This window comes from Botryllus schlosseri, chromosome 10 (assembly GCF_051294905.1).
Source record: "Botryllus schlosseri isolate E-star chromosome 10, Bs_hap1, whole genome shotgun sequence".
NCBI lineage: Eukaryota > Metazoa > Chordata > Ascidiacea > Stolidobranchia > Styelidae > Botryllus > Botryllus schlosseri.
This window is the reverse complement of record NC_137245.1, coordinates 23,648,494-23,663,493: the sequence shown is the minus strand read 5'-3', so window position 1 is coordinate 23,663,493 and position 15,000 is coordinate 23,648,494. Positions and strand designations below refer to the sequence as shown.

Genomic DNA, 15,000 nt, shown 5'->3' with positions numbered 1-15,000 from the left:
AAAATAAAGGCACCCCCATGAACTATTCACTCACTCACTCACTCTCACTCTCGCCAGAACTCTTCAACAGTTTTGCTTTGGTGATTGTGATATGTGCCGCGAGTGAATATCGAGAGAAAGTGTACATTTTACGCTATAGTACCAGCGAGGTGTTTATAAACACTGCAGATGATTCCTAGTGGTCATGTATCCGTGAAAGAATAGCGCTGCTACCTGCTGATAGCAGATACAGTGAGAACCAGACATGGGGTGATTACTTCGTCAATGTAAGTGTAATCGCAATGGCTGGCGAGTAAGATTACTTCGGATTACGCGATTACGATTACTGCAAAATCTCGGAGTACTCGATTACGATTACAATTACATTTATGTTGCTTCTGAGTACTTGAACCTGAACACATATTGGAAGCCTTCAAACGATGATTGGTGCGGTATCGCAGCAAACGATAAATCTAGTACAAAACTATACGCACGCTCATGCAAATGACACCTCGGGTATGGTATATCAGTAGTCCTTAAACTATTTGTAGGCCACGACCTAAATCTGAGTTTAGTGGTATCTCGCGACCCAAGCCTCACACATACAAAAATCATTTGTAATATTAGTATGCTATATACGCTTTTAGGACATGTATAGAGAACGCACAGACGACAGTTGCACGCAAAGAAATTCTATGTAACATTTCTATAACACGCTATTTCAAAGTTGGATGCTCTTTTCTCCTCTGCGGGGCGCATTTGTACTGCATTTGTACTATTGTCTACTCAGATTGCAAGGACGTAACTGTGCCGGTGTCGACGATTTCGACTACGGATATATCAATGTCCAAGCGGCAGTCAATTTTGGCCAAGGTCTTATCGCCGCAGATCTTGTTGGCACCGCACTTTTCCGAGCCATACGCTGACCATAACTTCATGTCTTCATTTGTTACGGCGAGGAAGGGGTTGGTATCAAAATACTTGTGTGTCATAGTCCCGCGCCCCCTTGTTTCACAACCCTACACTAAAGCATCCCAAAAAGCATCCCAACGGTCTCCGAAGGTGTTTTCTAGAGAAATCCATGTCGGATAAACCTTATCATGGATTCAAAGCAATTTGTGTAATACAAAGGTCGACACATTTTCATGATCAAACCATATTGTAGTAGCGACGTTTCTGCATGTCTCGCTTATTGGTGATAGTAATATTATATACACTTATACGTAATAAAAGATCGCTCTGATGCCGTCGCGACCAAAAATTCTACACTTCGCGACCCATGTTTAGGTCGCGACCCATACCCCATACCCATAACCCCTGATATATATATCATCATGCGTTTTTTTTCAATACTTCGACGTGAAAATGATCCTGTTTTATTTGACGAGCACAAAATAATCTAAACAGTAATTACGTTACTATTTAAAACTAGTAAGAGATAGTGGTGTCCATGATACTATTCCATGATACTATTACATCGAATATCTATCTATTCACAACGTGTGGATAATCCCTGGCCAGTGATGAGCAAAGCTACCACTGGTGATACAGTCATGAGTAGGCTAGTCTGTACATTTGTTTACTACGCGTGGAGAATTCCTTACGACGTACGAACAAATATAAAACTTGTGATGTAATAATAAGTGGTGGAATGGAGTGGAGTGAAGTGGGGAGAAATGGAAATCCCGACCATTCTGCTATCAATAACCTGATGTAAATATCGCATTATTCTTTGTTCACTGATGTTCAGTTCATGTCATAGTCATTGTGCATCAAGTTAAATGAGATCATTCTTTTACAAAGAAATCGATTAGATATGTGAAATAGTCGATTGCGGCGACGATTACTGCAGATTTTTTTCGAATGTAGCCTTATGCGATTACGATGACCTGGAAATGCTGTAATCACCGTAATCGTTTAGGATCACAAATCGCGATTACCCCATGATACGAATGAATTATGGATTTGGATTTGGGCTTAGATTCGTATTTCAATTTGAATGCAAATTATTGTTATTCGGTCATATCTATGAATCTGAATCAGACTACAATTACACCGATCCGGCGATTCAATGGGCCTCTACAGCGAGAATTATCAATCGTTGGTTTGGTTAAGACCATCCCACCCGCCACGACGCATTCACTCTTAGAGATGTTCGCCATTTTTGGTTTAGTGATTTTGATCTGTATAAATTTTGTGGTTGCGGTAGTGTCACCGAGATGTTTAGAAATATGTAATTCTTGGGGATCATGTATCCGTGAAAGAATAGCCCCCCTACCAGCTGATAGCCGATATAGCGAGAACGCTGTAGGGAAAAAGGGCTTGAGTACATTAACTTCAAACTAGCGAAGTACCAATATACCAATCATGTGTGAAATGTCTTTTTTCCCGTGTTGTAAGTAGCCTCAATATATAAATGCCGGACACTTGGACTCATGAATGAATGTGAGCCAAGACAGACCGAAATCAACTCGAAGAAAGCATTTTCAACCACAGTTGCCGACATTCAAACGGTTGGCTAACAGGAATAATTATATCTGGATGGAATTTGAAATCTCATCCTCAACATATTATATATATGGGATATGTATCGCGCTTGCATCCTTCAGAGTAACACAAGTTGCCATTCATTCATTCCGTAACAGAAAAAGCGAATTCGCAAATACTGGCAGGAATACGAGCAAGATAAGAAAGATACAAACCATACCATCAGCACCATGGGTACCGCTACTTGGTAGCCTGCCTTTTCTTGGACGATACCCCTGTCGTACCATTTCGAAATGGGGAGAAGAGAAGAAACTCGGTAACATTTTTCGAGTAAAATTTGGTAGATTGGACGCCGTCATTCTGAACGATTTCGACGCCATACACCAGTGTTTTGTGCGTCACTCTCATCTTGTGGCTGGTCGTCAGCAAAATCCGTTGGTAGTGGAACTATGGAAAGGGAACGGCCTGTTGTTTTTGGATTACGGTAACAAATGGAAATCGCAGAGTGTTTTCTGTCATTCTTCGTTTAGAAAAGTTCTTGGTAATGGCAAAATCCAGGAGATAGCAATCGCGGAAAGCAAGGTGATGGCTAAGGCATTACACATGCAACTTAGCAACCAGTTTACCAGCGAAAGTAACATATACGGAAACCATAGAAAGACCAATGTGAACTGCAACAAGAACAATTGCCCTTGTGTGGCTGCCAGTTATCATTCACGTCACCAACTTGATGACGAATGGACCTGCCTAAATCCTCTGCAAATATTAAATCAAGCTCTCGCAAACGTGGTTTGCTGCGTGCTGTTCGGGCGACCTTTCAGACCAGAGGAGACGGAATACTGCGACGTGATAACAGGTATATATACATTATACATGCCATGTAGCACATGTACTGTTTTTGCAATGGCTTACAAACAGAGCAGAACCGCTAAACCGCCGTTCTGTCGCACTAATCGCACTGCATCGTCGGAATGAACTAATTTAACTAGACCAGTGGTTCTCAAACTTTTTGAACACCCCGTTCAGATGCTTTGCCGCCCCTAGATTGAGAACCACTGAACTATATGGACGAATTTCGTATACCTTGTATCCTTGATGTCGGTGTTAGATACCGCAATACTACATAAGAACACCAAGTAGTTTATTGGGTTTTTACTGAAAAAGGTATTCCAACCACGGAGCAGGTACATATAGCATAGCCAAGTCTTACATTTTTACGCGGTAAATTTCTGATACGTTCGCAACCCTGCAACAAATATTTCATATGAAAACTTTGCAATAAGCAGAGAAGCAGGAAAGAGCAGCTTATCAACCAGACGATCGTTGCTCTGAACAACCGCGATCACACGACGGAAGTCCTGCAAGTAGTCCGTTACTCATCCATTGCTTCAAGGCGCTCGCGTACTCGCGAAAAGGTTCAGAAATCATTTGAACTGAATTTGCCTGTGACCTTGCTATCATATCTCACGCGCGCGCTTGGATTTCAACATTCTCTCGAAACTAAAAGAAAATCGACAACAAATCGCTCATGAATACCAAAGATAATTAGAATATTTTGGACTGCGCATATCGGGAGCTAACCTTGTATATAATGCAAGTTAGATTCGAAGACTTCGCCAAATGCACTTTGACCTCTACAGATGTAAACTTAAATCTCTCAATTCGCCCTTCGATTTCACGCTCCGTGTGACAACGCGATACGTACCCGCATCGGGTTCAAGTTCGAAATAAAAATATTATCGAAAATATGCAAGTATCCATCAATGTTGTTGGTCCGCGTGCAAGTAGCCTGTATTTTTCTGATGACTGTTTCAGAATATTTAGCTGAAATCAATCCTTCTTTTTAAGGTCGTATTCGGACATTCAGATATACTATTGTTTCGGACTTTTGAAAACGTATTCGATTTACTGAAGCACAATGATTGAACTATCATCAGATTCATTATTAGGGTCACAGAAGGACTTGCATGCAGTATTGGTTGTTTTGCTAATACATTAATATATTATTACGTCACCAAGTTATATACTTCTACACACGAATACACCGTAATCCTGCGTGGTATCGTGCGGACATTTAAAAGAGGGATGCGAAGGAATGTCTCAGTTCTTTGCGCTTTCGAAATTGAAAGTGGCACAATCGCCATCGTTCATCATGCATGTGCGCATACCTTGAGGGTTTCGACAATCACTTCCGATAGCACTATGGCATTACAGCGCCTCACCCCAAAACACATTCGAGACAAAAACAGCGATCTGCGGCATTACAGAAACATTGCAACCGGCCTGTTATTCGATGAGGATTCAAAATTAGCACCAATTGACCCATTTCCTCACGATCGAGCTCGAGTAAGGTCCTGACAATTTATTGGCATATTAGATGCTTGATGTTTAGGCAGAGGTGATCACAGTAGTCTACATTGCAACCCAAGTCAAATTAGAAGTCATATTATTTTCATTAGTAAAATCGTGATAGTGGCGCCTATCGCATCACGGATTTTGTGCGCCACGCCAAGAGTTACAATAGGAAATGAAATTATTTTCGTAAATTTCTACTCAATTACACGTATCAATAGCGAATTCCAAAAAAACGCCAAGGCGACTTTAAACTGAGGTACAAAAGCAAAGGTATGAATAATAATAGAGTAAAGCAGATTTGGATAAGGTGGTGCGTGGTAAATCGAAATTTGACGATGCATCTTCGCGACAACGCAGAATGGCCGATGCCTCCAGTGCTCCACAAACAGCGACTTCCGAAATTATATATTCTATTACCATGATACTCGGTCATTTCTCCCGGATGCTATGATAATTTCACTTAGGTAAGTGATGCAAACCAATCCAAAATTTACTTTCTACTTTGCGCAAGTCCAAGCGTAAAAAGTAAATAGTTTCGCGTCACAAATCTTTCTATTAGAAGTAGGCTTAGTCTGAAAGCATAACCGCGCTCGAGTCAGTCTAGGCTACACGCATTGGAGCACTCCGAAAAAGCAGTAGTATTAGTTACTGACCAGTGACCACCTCTGTATTTAAGTATGAAGTTTATCCACTCTTCTATGTCAATTATGCAGATTCCTCGGAGAGTGAGAACTACATGGATCCGGATATCTTACTTTTTTAATACTGTTTTTAACGGAGGTAATACATACTATTTTAAAGGGATTTACGGAATAGAGGCGATCCAATACGGTTCGCCGATAATAACAAGTCGATATCGCACTTTGAAAGAAATATGGATAGGGCCATTGAAGATGACAAATATCTGCAATATTCGTGATGTCAGAACATGGTAGGTAGTTAGGAGTCTGGAAGTATAATCTTCGAATACTACAGTACTACTACAGCCTGGAATTTTGATAAATTTCATCTATCTTACAGGAGTCATGATGCAGGCTTTCTAGTTTGTTTTATGTCCAAGCATAGCAACGGCTGTAAACATGTCCAATATACGCTCTGAAGTTTTGGAAATGTATCTCAAGCTAAATGGCATGTACCTATAGAATATCCGCTGAATACACCGGTGTTATCGGTGAAGGTGCTAGCCATCGGTATATGCCCAAAACTCGATATCGGTCGTGCTGTAGGCTACAACAGACACAGCTTGCATTCCACAAAAGCTGCTTGCCTTTTCAGAAACCCCCAGACAAGCACGCAAGAGCTTCGAAGCCTTCATGGCCGCGTATCTCATACCCGTGTTGCGCAAGATCCCGCCTTTTCGCGGAATCATCAACGAGGCGCTGGAGCTGAGACACGCGACTTTCAAGATGATACGCGAGATTGTCGACGAGCACAAGTACGAAGGCGCCCAAGACAGCGAAAATCCGGACTTCATCGATATGTACCTTGATAAGATCGCGGAAGAGCAATCTCGACAAGGCGATTCTACCTTCACCGCCGAGCAAATGAACGCGACTTTGTTCGACATATTCACCGCGGGTGCGGAGACATCATCGTCGACTTTGATGTGGACGTTGTTTTATCTCGCGAAAGATGAAGTCCTGACAAAGCAAATCCGGGAGGAAATCACAGACGCGCTGGCACACACAGGCGGAGAAGTTACAGAAGAATTAACGCCGTATCTTCACCTCACCCGGGCGGCTATCCACGAAACGGTACGCATAAGACCGATTCAATCCTTTGGCATGCCGCACACAGTAACCAAAGACTGCGACATCGAGGGCTATCGATTCAGCGCTGGAACAGTTGTGATGGCTAACGTGTGGGCTGTCCACCATAACGAAAAGCAATTCCCGGAGCCAGAAATCTTTAACCCGCGGCGACACCTAAACGAAAACGGGAAGTTCAGGAATTCGAAACACGTAGTAGGGTTTTCGATAGGCACACGTAAGTGTCTCGGTCGGAAAGTGGCCGAAGTGGGAATGCTCTATCACCTGGTAGCTCTGATCATAGATTTTGAGTTTCGGCTTCCGAGAGTGTGGAGCGACACGAAGAAAAGATACGAAACGATGGACATCGACCTCAGCGGTACTGAAGGGCAGATTCTCCTTCCGCCGACGGATTGCTTGCAATGGAAAGTCATATCGCGGGACGATCAGTAGACAATGGTGGTCAGCCGTAGTCATTGTTGGCGCCGAAGTAACGTATAGTAAATTTCTATTCGAGTACAAGTAGACATGTAGCGATTTCAGACCCAGAAAAGCAAGTATTATTGGCCTATTGAATAGAAAACTTTCAAGTTGGCTTAGAATTAGTCTAAACCAAATGAGTAAGTAGATTGAAAGTAGGCGAAATACACTTGAGATAAAAATACTTCGTTTCTAGACACCTCTGAAAATGAAGAGTGTATAATTACGTGACGGATTGACCCACATTTTAGCATGGGACTTTGTAAGCTCCCAAAATCAATCCTGACCCTTACCAGAGGTGGTCAGTAACGCAGCACTTCTACTTTTACGGAGTACTCAAGTATAGGTTCTGTCTTCTTGCACTGTTTACTCAAGTGGTTAACATGACAGTGATTTTAGGCTATAAAATACATGCTTTTTTACTTACTTGAAAATCGCGATGTTTCACTACTTGAACTGGAGTAGAGATTCTTGAGGTTAATTCTACTTGAGTACCTACGATTACTACGTTGACCGCCTCTGGTCTAATTCCGGCTGCGCTATAGAAGGGTACCCAACCAATTTCCTAACACATTACCCCGGATTCCATTTAGCCTGAATTTACAGGTATATAGGCTACATGGTGGGCTGAAAATAGCATGAAGTACAATGGCTAGTAGCGTCTTTACTAAATATTATTGAATACCGACCGATAAGTCAAATTTTATGCCGATATAGGCTCCTTGAAGATGCCTGTCAACGATCCCAGATTTACGTGATGGTAAATTGATCTTACCACTTCATTCCTCAACAGAGTCAACACCATATAGATCCGATACAGATCCGTAGTTGTGGTAACGCAATTCTCGCTCGTGCAATGCAATATAGGCTTCACCCGTATACCCTGCTTGAATGTTTACTGCTGATTATTCGTGTCTTTTATTATTTTTTTGTAATTTTTATGTCCGTTGGTGCACTCTCATATTCGTTAGTCTTGATATACCTACATCTTGCCATATTTACTCGTTTATAACTCCGCTGGGTGGCGACTGAATCGAAGACCTTCCGGTCCCCCGCCCTCTCCCAATCCATACCACGTTGCATGTTGTGTTTTTTAGTGAGATGAATAAAACATACTGATAGACTGACTAACCAGTGACCATACAATATTTTATGTACATAAGCTCTTTTTTTTTAGATTTTTCTAATCTACCTGATTATATTGCCCCAATATTGAATGGAGCGCGATACTATTCCGCTAAGTTTCCGAATAGTCCTTTTATCATACATTGCCATATTCGATGATCATAAAATTCGTAAGTAGTAACATATTTCCTTTTCTAATATGGTGCGACTGGAATATGCGTGTCACGTATGAGACAATTAGTATTAGTTCCGAATAGGACGTTGTACATTTGTGTCATTGATATTTCGCGGCATATTCACTTCGACACACGATCTGTGCAGTGTGCATGTATACCACAAGTTAATGATGTGCATATGCCGCTGGGCAAGAAAGGTGCGGATATGGCCTTGTAAGGCTTTTTAAGTCTTGCATCACACCTCCATGCTATCAATGAGCGCCAAGCGGGAAAGACATGGATACCAGTGTTACTATAATTAGGTACTGATCTGACCCGACCGGGGATCGCACCCACGACCTACAGATCAAGAAGCCGTACGCCCACCATGACGCTATCTTACGCTATCTTGTCGACTCTGATTGTCGTCTCAATTTAGTTTTCATCACGAGTTGCCGCAAAAGACTGAAACTGTTTTAGCAATTTTTGATGAAGCAGCAATATATTTTTTGCAATAATTTCAAATATCTATATTTTTAACATGATGAGCTCTTCAATTATTCCGCTGTGGCCTTGTGAGTCATACCTATAGGTACACGTCGAATGATATCGTTTTATTCATATTAAATATTGATAGATTCAAGCATCTATATATAATATATAGAAAGATTTCAATTAAATATGAAAAGTAAGTATGTACTCTATCTCTTTGCAAATTCTGCTCTGTTGCTCTACCTGATGTCTCCCTCGTGTGATCCAACTCCATTTCTAAATCCATACAATATTATCTTGGAGTCCAATAATATAATATATATCGTTTTTGTAATTTTCAGAGTAACACGGATTTTGTGTGTACGGGAAACTGGGTTAGGATATATTGTAAGGATGTGGGTGTAAGCACTGGTATTTTATGTTTTATGCTATTCTATTTTTCCATTATTGTTTCAGAATAAGTAGCTGGAAATTAGTATACCTTTTCAAGGTTGCATTTGAAAAAGGAGATTTTCTGGGAACCAAACCATCATCTAGCTTCGAAATTGTGAAATGTATACGATTTACCGAAACGCAATAATTGATTTATAATCAAATTCATAGAAAATCATCAAGGAGCGATCAATACATTTAGTCTGCCAAATAAATCATTCACACGACTGCATCGTCACGCCTTTGTGTGACTTATGCCTCGTACCCGAGAATGTGGATCACTTCCTCCTCGCATGCCCAAAATACGATTGGCACCGAGCATATTTGATTGATTTCTGCTTGAATTTGAAAGTTGAGTTCACCACATACAACCTTCTCGTACGGCCAGAACTTCTCTCGCCTCTCGTTGAGTTGGTCCTGGCCAGCAATGTTTTGATTTGAGCAATTTTTTTTTAAGTGCACGATTTGCGATGTGTAATACGACATTTCTGTCGTGGCGCACCAGACCGATAATGTGACAAGCGCCACAATGTCCAATTTTCAAAATTAATAATAATAATTCACACGGCCAATGAGCATGGTATTTCATGTTATGTTCTTTTTTCATATTGTTTCAGAATAAGTAGCTGAAAATTAGTACATATTTTCGAGGCTGTATTCGGACATTGAGATTTTCTGGGAAATATACAATCATCTCGCTTCGAAATTGTGAAATGTAAGCGATTTACATGGTTGATTTATATCAAACTCAAATTCATGAGCAAAATGATATGTCAAGGCTCGAATATCTACACTCTACACCAGAGGCGGGCAACTTTTCAAGTTGGCGGGCCGAATGTAAGAAAATTAGGTACTTGGCGGGCCGGACTGCTGAATCGATACATTATTCGCCCATTTATCCACATATACAAGGAATAAATCGTATTTAATGAATGTATTTTAACGACAGCAATGCAACTTCAAAGCCATTCCTCGCCAATAATGACGAAGACAATGTGGATTTGTGAACAGCATTGTCATACTGGCACCACCATGTCTGCTTCTCTCTGATCAATCAACAGACGGTGCAATCCTTCATTACGATTTCAAGGCGTTCGATAAGCCCGGTACCCCAAATTTACCAAGATATCAATGCATTAGGGTTTAGTAGGTGACGAGATAGCGTGGTTGTTTAACTGTGTGGTCTGTTTATCTCGATATTGAATTCATGCAGACCGCGGCCTCGAAAATTGAAAGTAGCTCGCGACCCGTTTTTAGTTTTGAAACTAGGGTGAAGTACATCGTAAATGCCGATAATGCAAGTCTTCTCGCTTGCTTCGACGAACTCACGCGTAAGCTCCACCCTCGCTCTCTGCACTATGCACAAACATGTGTTAATAACATACAGTCACTAAAATTTGATGTAAGCAATTGGTGGGGAATATCGGAAGACTGGCGGGCCACATTATCATGTAAGACGAAAAACTGTCTGCGGGCCGGATCCGGCCCGCGGGCCGTATGTTGCCCGCCCCTGCTCTACACCTACCGGGTTACAGAATAACCGATATGTAGTATTGCCATGATGCCATGCATATTATGTTGTTTTCTTGGGGTATTAATCTATTCTTCACGGAATGATAAAATTCTTTATCCAAATGTAGCGAAAGAAGTGGTATCATGTGAGCTCTTGAACTAGTTACGACGGAAAGAATGTGCCTGCTATTTTACTTTCGATACTGAAAGTAATGCATTCACCGTCGCTCATGCAGCTCGAATGCAGTGTGTAGACCTTGACGGTTTCGAGAATCACTTTCGACAGGGATCGCCATTCCATCTTATTTTGGTATAACCTCCGAAATACATTCGACACCGAAACAGCGATCTTCGGTATTGCAGAAATGTTGCAATCAGCCTGATATTAGAATGGGCTTAGAAATAACCCCAATAATCCCACTCCCTAACCAAGGAGATGGAGTAAGGTCCTGTAGTTTAGTCGCACATTAAAGAGATGACTAGGATATTCAAGGAGACTTGATCAACATTGTAGAATCACCTTAAATTCCTACTCTACAACTCGGGTAAAAGGTGACGCATGCTTTCTTAGTATAAATAGGAGACGTGGTAACATTATCAATTTCACCATGATCATCGCGACATTCCAAAATGACCAATGACTCGACAAACAGAGCAATTTTCGAAAACCTACATTCAGTTACCATGATACTACGGGCCCCGTACTAGGCTATTTCTCCCGGTTGCTGTGATAATGTCACTCGCAAAAGTGTGGCTAAGTAAGCGAAAAACTACTTTCGGTTTACAAGTGTACTAGTATGAAAAGTAAGTAGTTTTGCGTCAAAAAACTGCCAATTAGAAATACCTCGGGAATTACCACATTTGTATTTAGGTACTAAATTCACAACATGGTATAGTGGGGAGTCAGAAAGCTATAATCTGGGACCGCTAGACTGGAAATATTGATACATTTCTGATAGCTTACAGTCTTCCAGATACAGCCTTTCCATAGGTTATTTTATACCCGAGTGTAGCAATTGAAGTAAAGCTGTTCCAATTAATAAATTCTCTGAAGTTTTGGAAATGCGATTTAAGCTGGATGCCATATCTTTCGGATATCGACTGAAAATATCATGGTTTTCGATGAAGGTGCCATAGTTATTGGTTTTATCGGTACCCTTTCGAAAACCAGATAAAGGTCGGGCTCTACTCTAGAACACAGTCATAGGCGTTCACCCAAAAGCTGCTCTTCTTTACAGAAACACCCATACAAGCACGCAGGAGCTTTGAAGCCTTCATGGCCGCGTATCTCATACCCGTATTGCGCAAGATCCCGCCCTTTCGCGGAATTATCAACGAAGCACTAGAGCTGAGATACGCGACTTTCAAGATGATTCACGAGATTGTCGACGAGCACACCGGCGAAGGTGCCCAAGACAGCAATTATCCGGACTTCATCGATATGTACCTTGATAAGATCGCTAAAGAGCAATCGCGAAAAGGCGATACTACCTTCACCGCCGAGCAAATGAACGCGACTTTGTTCGACATATTCTCCGCGGTAGCGGAGACATCGTCGTCGACTTTGATGTGGACGTTGTTATATCTCGCGAAAGATGAAGATTTGAAGCAGCAAACCCGGGACGAAATTAGAGACGCACTGGTACACACAGACGGAGAGGTGACAGAAGATTTAATGCCGTATCTCAACCTCACCCGAGCCGCTATCCACGAAACGGTACGAATAAGACCGATCCTAGCCTTGGGAGTACACGCACCGTTACAAAAGACTCCGAAATCGCGGGGTATCGACTCCGTACGGGCACAGTCGTGATGGCGAACTTGTGGGCTGTTCACCATAACAAAAAGGAATTCCCAGAGCCAAAAGTTTTTAATCAAAGACGGCATATCAACCAAAACGGTAAGTTCAGGAATTCAAAACACGTAATCGGTTTCTCGATTGGTACGCGCAACTGCCTCGGGCGGAGGGTCGCCGAAGTGGGCATGCTGTATCACCTGGTAGCACTGATCCGAGATTTTGAGTTTCGGCTTCCGACAGTTTGGAGCGACACGAGGAATAGATACGAAACGATTGAGATTGACTTCAGCGGCATCGAAGGGCAGATACTCCTTCCGCCGGCTTATTGTTTGGAATAGAAAGCTTTATCGCCGGATGATCCGTAGACAGAGATGGTTGGAAGAGGTGGTCGAAGCATTCATCGTTGGTACTCCAGTAGAACTATAACGACATTAATTAATTTTTACTGATGTTCAAGTAGAAGTAGCGAAGTAAATCGTAAGTAGAAAAATATTCCAGGCCTAATTTCCTTAGAAAACGGAAAAGTTTCAAGTAGAGATTTTCGAGGTTTCTTATACTTGAGTGTAGAGAGGTGAAATATACGCATACCCTAAAATACTTGTTTCTGCGTTCTTGAAAGTCACTACGTTTACCTGTGCTTAAGTACATATTCACGATTTTGCTCCTACGAGAGATCCAACGATGACTATTTTGACCACATCTGGTTTTATTGCGGATGCAATAGAACCATACCCAAATTCTTGCCTACACCCCAATCAATACTACGGTGAGCGTATATAAAATGTCCGCCGGTGTGTGCTAAACAACTTGCGTGCGAAGTAATTTGGTGCCATCAATGCAGCGCTGATCGCTCATCCGTGATACCTTAAATATATTTCCGTTAATTCGATTTACTCAAGCCTCAGGGGAATTGACGAAACCAATCATGACCATTAGACTTGGATCCAAACTGGAGCACTGGTGACCAATGACCGTATCTCCATCATATACCTCTGTTGAAGATTATCGTTTGATATCGGATAAGATAACATTCAGATTATATTTTCATCTGAACAAGACACACAAAATATACAATGCGATGGAATCAACAGATCGCAGGATGCCGAACCACCAGTTGCGGTTGCTGTCTCTTAAATTGGCACCCACCTAGGCCTACCTAGTACCCGATGTCGCAGGTATTTCTTCTATGTTTGTCTCTATTCCGCGCCTCTTTGCTGCTCTTTCCATTCTCTGTAAGTGCGTTCTTTCATCGGATATATCAGGGCTTTTTGTCGCCGTAATTACAGCGAGTCGTAGCAATACATACACCACTCTTCTTTATAATTCCTTGACCATTTATATGCTATCCTTTTGCACTTCTAAATCAGCGTGCAGAGTGCATGGGTCATTAAATCATGCTTTGCGTTTAATTGCCGTCAGTATCAGTATGCAAAGGTGGGTGTATGATTGATACGCCTCTGGTCGATAGACCATCTTCGGTTGAATGAGCATGTGTAAGAAGATGAAGTTTACGGTAGGGGACCAACTGTGCAAGCGGTTACAAGTCTAGGTATAATATTCAGTTGCGTGATGGTGTGGCGTATCTTCAAGGGATGCATATGGATTTAGAGTTCGAAAAAACCGGCTTAGGAGAATTTAGGCCGAGTTATGATCAGATTTCGATTTATGATTATTCTAAAGCTGGATCTGGACCTGAGCATGGAATTTCTAATGGTTGACAATTTCCCGTCATTACAGGATCTGGACTATACAAAATAATTTATGGAATTCGATTTGGACCTAGATTTTCATTCCCAATGCAGAACAGGATTTTGATTTGATAATATTGAATTCGATCATATCTATCAACCTGATTGATAAACTTTACACTACAACGATTCAGCGATTCGCCGCCGACGCCTCTCAATATGGGCCTCTAAAACGAGAATTCTCAATCACGATCTGGGACCCTCATCAAACAGCCATGATCCAGTCACGATCTCAATCAGCGCTTTTCAACCTTTTTGGTTTGGTGATTTGATAGGTGCCCAGAGTAAATATGGAGAGAAAGAGTAAATTTTGCGGTTGTCGTAGTATTACCGAGGTGTTTGTAAATATGTAATTCCTAGCGGTCATGTATCTGTGGAAGTATATCGACAAACCAGTATTTTCGATTTACTGCGTCAAAACTAGAGCCCGACCGATTATCGGTTTGCCGATAATATCGAGTCGATATTACACTTTGAAAGAATTATCGGTATCGGCCATTGAAGCTGATAAAATATCGGCTATTTTCATGACGTCACAACATGATGGTAGGAAGTCGGTGAACTATAATTCTTGACCGCTAGACTGGGAATATTGCTATATTTCGTACAGCTTACACTTTCAAAGTGCCCAGATGCATCCTTTCTAGTCTATTTCATGTTCAAGTATGACAATGGCTGTAAAGTTGTTG

At 41.6% G+C, this 15,000-nt stretch overlaps 1 protein-coding gene and 1 pseudogene across 3 annotated transcripts; both read left to right on the top strand.

Moving 5' to 3' along the window:
- The first annotated feature begins 29 nt into the window (after nucleotides 1-29).
- On the top strand, nucleotides 30-9,161 carry LOC145447639 (cytochrome P450 2C20-like). Of its 3 annotated transcripts, none has more exons than XM_080325885.1 (3): nucleotides 30-944; nucleotides 2,625-3,322; nucleotides 6,097-9,161. In XM_080325885.1, the coding sequence occupies exons 1-3, from the start codon at nucleotides 823-825 to the stop codon at nucleotides 7,020-7,022; spliced, it is 1,746 nt and encodes a 581-aa protein (XP_080182011.1). In that variant the 5' UTR covers nucleotides 30-822; the 3' UTR covers nucleotides 7,023-9,161. The 3 variants fall into 3 exon arrangements, with proteins under 3 accessions (XP_080182011.1, XP_080182010.1, XP_080182009.1); XM_080325884.1 differs by lacking the exon at nucleotides 30-944 and having other exon boundaries at nucleotides 2,328-3,322; nucleotides 6,097-6,807; nucleotides 6,874-9,161; XM_080325883.1 differs by lacking the exon at nucleotides 30-944 and having other exon boundaries at nucleotides 2,329-3,322.
- A 136-nt stretch (nucleotides 9,162-9,297) lies between these two features.
- LOC145447641 (cytochrome P450 2C20-like) lies at nucleotides 9,298-14,597 on the top strand (annotated as a pseudogene).
- Nucleotides 14,598-15,000: the final 403 nt, after the last annotated feature.